Source organism: Chlamydomonas reinhardtii (genome assembly GCF_000002595.2).
Source record: "Chlamydomonas reinhardtii strain CC-503 cw92 mt+ unplaced genomic scaffold scaffold_31, whole genome shotgun sequence".
NCBI classification, from domain to species: domain Eukaryota; kingdom Viridiplantae; phylum Chlorophyta; class Chlorophyceae; order Chlamydomonadales; family Chlamydomonadaceae; genus Chlamydomonas; species Chlamydomonas reinhardtii.
In genome coordinates this window covers 9,466-15,375 of record NW_025061544.1, presented here as the reverse complement: position 1 = coordinate 15,375, position 5,910 = coordinate 9,466, and the positions used below count along the sequence as shown (strand labels likewise).

The 5,910-nt window shown below is 59.4% G+C and overlaps 1 protein-coding gene across 1 annotated transcript; it reads right to left on the bottom strand.

The window, feature by feature from the left end:
• Nucleotides 1-1,728: 1,728 nt before the first annotated feature.
• Nucleotides 1,729-3,650, bottom strand: CHLRE_31g758447v5 (uncharacterized protein). Its single transcript, XM_043073009.1, has 4 exons — nucleotides 3,272-3,650; nucleotides 2,927-3,193; nucleotides 2,388-2,811; nucleotides 1,729-2,210 (listed from the first exon to the last, which is right to left on the bottom strand). Exons 1-4 carry the CDS (start codon nucleotides 3,503-3,505, stop codon nucleotides 2,110-2,112), a joined length of 1,026 nt encoding a protein of 341 aa, XP_042914065.1. The 5' UTR covers nucleotides 3,506-3,650; the 3' UTR covers nucleotides 1,729-2,109.
• Nucleotides 3,651-5,910: the final 2,260 nt, after the last annotated feature.

Sequence of the window (5,910 nt, the reverse complement as noted above, 5' to 3'; positions counted from 1 at the left end):
ACGGCTGTTGGGAACAACAATCTCCTGTGCACTCCCGCAGAACCTTGCGCAGCCTACGCAGTTGCCTCAGCTGTTCCAGGCCGCCACGGCTGCGGAGACAGCTCTAGCTGCAGCCTGGCATGCCACAACTTCCTCCTCGACTCTTCCAATCTCTATGAATGATGCTATTCGCAATGTGCAAGGAATGGGCCAGGATATCAACACCGCCCTGCACTATGTGGGCCAATCGGCAGCAAGGGAGGTACTGCAGGTGTTGACGAACTTCACAGGCCATGTGTCCCAGCAGCAGGCCCTGGAATGTGCAGTCGTTACATGCTTACTCGCGGTGGAGGAAGCCTCTCAGCTCATACTTGCCCCTCTTGGGTCGACAGGGGCATCTGGAGGTCCTGGTGCCCAGTGTTCTGCCACTGGACAAACCTGCCCCAGCACTATAGGCAAAATGTTGGCTGAAGGAAGGCTCGGTCCCCAAGGGACAGGGGCTCTCGGGACAGGGGCAGGAGAGCCCGTGCCTCCCAGGGCATGGCTTTCTGTACTTGCTATGCCAAAGAATGCCGAGCGAATCAGGGGTTTGGAGATGGAGCCCATGGCTAGCTTCCTGGCTCAGTGGAGCCGAGGGCGAGGTAAGGTCTGTGAGGTCCAACCCCTAGGGAGCACTTTATCTACGCGATCACTACTGACTGACCAAACATGTCCAATGTCTGCTTGTAGGCTGATAGTGGAGCTAGTGGAGCTGCACCTGTGTTATGTGTCCCCGGCGATGCACTCAACATCAACTTTCTATTTGTGGGCCGGGTAAGTATGTAAGCCACGTGAGCCACCGAGCCACCGTTAATGCTTTGAATGAAAAATTTTGCATGGAATGGACGCAGGGCCATGCTTACGTGCAAGATTCACCATTGTTTGACCTGGCCACTAGCTGTGGCTGGGCTATGGACCGCGCACGAGCCGCCCCTGGCCTCCATTACTTATGCTTTGGAGAGGGTCTCAACAAATTGCTGCTATTATCTTTGATGAAAGGCAAATATGACATGAACTTGATCGAGCAAAAAGCTAGAGAAATATGCAAGTAAGGCTCTTCAACACCAGGCCTGTGCCCAGCAAATCCACTTTTCCACCCGAGACTTGTATCTTCTGGCCCTACTTGCTGTTGAGCATTTGGCACCAAACCTGGAGCGCGTCGATGGCCATGAAGTGTTGTTGCATGTTCCTGACAACCTCATGACTGATGACGTTAAGCTCCTGGAAAACTTAATCCCCAACATCAGAGAATCTTTTCCTCTGCAATTGGGAATGACTATCATCTCCAAGCCCAGCAACCAGGAGTTGATACACTCGGGGAAAACCAAGGCGTCCGAAACCGGGGTTTGACGTCCGAACCTGGTCCGAAGCTGGTCCGAAGCCGGTCCGAAAAGTTCGGACCGGGAGGTTCGGATGGGAGGGGCAGTCTGGGCGCCCAGCCCAGAGGCCTGGGCGGCCCATTTCGGACAGGCCGATTGATTCGGATGGCCGGCCCAAAGGAGGGCCGCCCGCCAACATAGTAATTCCTGTAACTTTAAGCTTTGCTAGTGGCTTCTTGATTCTCACACAGTTTCAGTCCGTAGAACCAGCAGTTTAGAGTTGCGTCCATGGACGTGTGATTGCAGCAAACAAACAACTGCTGCCCCCACCCACCCCCACCTTCACTTCCGCACGGTGTCAGATAATGATGTCGCAACTACCACCAAAAAGTAGGCTTAATTAGAACCGGGAACTTCTGGACTAAACAGTGCTGAGGTGTCAGGGGGCCCGCCCTGGCCCATCTCCGATCTCGCTCCAGTCCCTGGTCATGACAACCTCGCCACACAAACTGTTCATATGTCAAGGGGACAAGCTTTTACCCTGACGACGAAGCCGTAAGAATGCTAGGGTGCAACAACAGAACCCAGACGAGTGACAGCGCGTGTCAACTTGGTTTGTCTTGCCGCCACACTGATGAACCTGTTCTATTTCCCACACAACCTAATTGACAAGCATATTCACCTTCCCAATGTGGCCGCCCCGCCACCCGGCCCCGCCCCGCCCCGCCTCGCCCCGCCCCGCCCCGCCCTGCCCCGCCCGCCGTTCTAGCTGTCAGGGGATGCATGCCCTCTCACCGGTCCAGTTACATTGTGTTGACCACGCGGTGCGGCCAACCGCGCACTGCTCCTCTGCGCTGCCCTGGCCGGTGGTGCCTGTATGCATGAGAGCGGATCGTGCAGTTAGTGCATGCATGCTACCGGATCCTCGCCCCGTGCACCCACACATCATATGACCACTCACCGGCAGCGAACCACTGGCTGCGCCGCTGCTGGCCCCTGCGTGCCCACTCGAGCTGCCATCTATGCCGCTGACTGCTACCGTGCGCCCACATGTGTCACCACTTGCGCCACTGTTGCTGACCTCCCCAGCCATACGCTGCTGGGTCAAAGAAGCAGGTACGCGACGTGCAGGCGGCTCGCTGGTGCGGGTACTGGCGGCGCCGAGCTGCTTTGTGTCCTGTGTCGTGTCGGTGCCGGCATCACTGCCCGCCTCAGTGAGCTCTGTAGCCGGCACGTACTCCGCGGGCCCAGCCGAGCCGCCAGGCTGTTGGTCTTCGGGTGACCACCCCTGTACCACCGGCGCCTGCGCCTGCGCCTCTGCCAGCTGCTGCACCTGCGCCTGCACCTCTGCCAGCTGCTGCGCCTGCGCCCGCGCCTCTGCCAGCTGCTGCACCTGCGCCTGCGCCTCTGCCAGCTGCTGTGCCTGTGCCCGCTCCTCTGCCAGCTGCTGCGCCACGGCCTTGTTGGTCAGCTCCTGCATGGTTAAGTGTGTGAGTGGCCATCATAATCTATCGGAGGACGTGGGTCAGGAGCAGTACAACATGGCCGTAGTTGGGCAGCACCTGTAATCACCGGGAAGCCTTTCGCACCTGTGCGGCATCCTCAAAAGCGCGGACCGCGTAGTTGTAAGTGGGGTTGTTTGCTGCGAGGGTGCCCGGTGTGGGAGCGCCCTCCAGTGCGGCAATCTCCAGCAGCATTCTTGCCTTGCCGCTCAGGTCTGCCTGCAGCCACCCCTCTTGCCCCGCCATGATTTCCTGCACCAGCAGGGCGCCGCCCTCCCGCACGTAGTCGCATGCCCGCTCGGGCTTTGACTTGGACCCCGTGAGCTCCATCAAGGTCACTGGCACGGGGGGGTTCTGCGTAAACAGCAGTACATTTAAGGGGGTGCCTAAGTGTCTGCAGCTGGACTGGTCACAGTGTCCTCTGCTGCCCACCTCGGGCGCCGGCGCCCCCCGCGGCCTGCTGGGGACAAACGTCGTGCCGAAGAGCAGGAACGGCTTTGCTGTTGCGGGCAGGGTGCCGATGTACTCCACGCCATCCTTGTAGACCACCAGCTGGCTGCCGGGCTCACACTTCCCCAGCGAAACTGCCGCGAGGAAGAATTGCCGCTTGAAAGTGGACTTCCAATGCCGCGCACGCTCCACTGCCCGACCAAGCTCATGTAGCATTTGAGTGGGGTTACCAAGGCAACCGAACTTGGAGAAGACAGTCATTCTAGTGAGGTCTGCCAGCTAAGTTCGAAATCAATCCCTCCTCGCACAGTCTGCGGCTGGTGTTGGATGCATTGTTGATGACAAACGAATACAGTTTGGCTCTATAAAGTGGTACAGACAATAAGAATTGAGGAATACGGCTTGTGTGCGAAACGAAAAAAACCCATCGACCCCGGTGGGTTTTCCGTTCGTCGCGTACACCTCGAATTCTTTATCCCCTGATGCTCACACCTCACCTAATGCCGAGTAGCTATTGATAGTAGACATTAAAGAGGCAATCCACTCGCAGGCGTGTCCATCACCACCATGTCCCAAACACACTGCTGAAAACCCGGCGGCGCCTGGACCAGCCACAGCTGGGCTTGGCTGATGGGAGCCGGACCGGGGTTGTGTGCGTTAATCTGCGCCACAACGGCCTTCGCCACCGCGCAATCCCAGAAGTGGTGCTGCCGTGGCGTGGGCGCGGCGGCGGCGTGTGCCTCCGCCGCGGCGCCCCCATGGCCGTGCTGCCCACAGCCGCATGGCTCACGGCGAGCCAACGGCGTATGCGAGTTTCCCGGCAGCGGCACTGCGTCAATGGCCAACCGCCACAGCGTCTCAAAGTGTCACCATTCCCAGCGTACCTTCTGCCAAAGGCGTGTGTGTGTGTGTGTGTGTGTGTGTGTGTGTGTGTGTGTGTGTGTGTGTGTGTGTGTGTGTGTGCGCATGTGTGTGTGTGTGTGTGTTAAAGAGCACAAGGAAAACATTACGCGTAGGACAGTATGTGTGTGTGTGTGCATATGTGGGCTTGTGTATGCGTGTGCTCGTGTGTACACGAGGTGCGTGTGTATTGACGCGCACGCGTATGTGCGTACATGAGCATGAGCTTGTGCATTTGTGGGTGTGTGTGCACGCTTGTGCGGGCGTGTGTGCGTGTGCGTGCGCGTGGGTGTGCACCTGTGTGCGTGTGTGCGTGCGTGCTTGCGTGCATGCGTGCGCGTTTGCGTGTACAGGGGCAGGGGCAAGTGCAAGGGTGTGAGCAAGGGCAATGCTGTGGGCGTGGGCGGGGTGCTTGTTGTTTGTCACTTGGCCCAACACAGCACAATGCCCAACTGCGTGTGTCTCCACGCGGGCAGCCCAACGGGGTGTGTTCTGTGTGCGTATGCTGTGGGGAAGAGTGTTTCTGGGCGTGGCCTGCTTGTGTGGCCCCACCTGAGCGGCAGGCACATGCATCCCATGCCCGCATCGGACATAACAAGTGCCCAATGCTTGGCTCAACGCTTCGCAATGCCCAACTGTGCGTGTCTTCAAGCTGGCAGCCCAGCGGGGCGTGTTCTGTGTGTGTGCGCTGTGGGAAACTGTGTTTCCGGGCGTGGCCTGCTTGTGTGGCCCCACCTGAGCGGCAGGCACATGCATCCCATCCATGCCCGCATCCGACGCAACCAGCGCCCATCGCTTGGCCTAACACAGCACGATGGCCAACTGTGCGTGTCTTCAAGCTGGCAGCCCAGCGGGGCGTGTTCTGTGTGCGTATGCTGTGGGGAAGTGTGTTTCTGGGCGTGGCCTGCTTGTGTGGCCCCACCTGAGCGGCAGGCACATGCATCCCATGCCCGCATCGGACATAACCAGCGCCCAATGCTTGACTCAACACAGCGCAATGCCCAACTGCGTGTGTCTCCACGCGGGCAGCCCAACAGGGTGTGTTCTGTGTGTGTGTGCGCTGTGGGAAACTGTGTTTCCGGGCGTGGCCTGCTTGTGTGGCCCCACCTGAGCGGCAGGCACATGCATCCCATCCATGCCCGCATCCGACATAACCAGCGCCCAATGCTTGGCCTAACACAGCACGATGGCCAACTGTGCGTGTCTTCAAGCTGGCAGCCCAGCGGGGCGTGTTCTGTGTGTGTGCGCTGTGGGAAACTGTGTTTCCGGGCGTGGCCTGCTTGTGTGGCCCCACCTGAGCGGCAGGCACATGCATCCCATGCCCGCATCGGACATAACCAGCGCCCAATGCTTGACTCAACACAGCGCAATGGCCAACTGTGCGTGTCTTCAAGCTGGCAGCCCAGCGGGGCGTGTTCTGTGTGTGTGCGCTGCGGGAAACTGTGTTTCCGGGCGTGGCCTGCTTGTGTGGCCCCACCTGAGCGGCAGGCACATGCATCCCATCCATGCCCGCATCCGACGCAACCAGCGCCCATCGCTTGGCCTAACACAGCACGATGGCCAACTGTGCGTGTCTTCAAGCTGGCAGCCCAGCGGGGCGTGTTCTGTGTGTGTGCGCTGTGGGAAACTGTGTTTCCGGGCGTGGCCTGCTTGTGTGGCCCCACCTGAGCGGCAGGCACATGCATCCCATCCATGCCCGCATCCGACGCAACCAGCGCCCA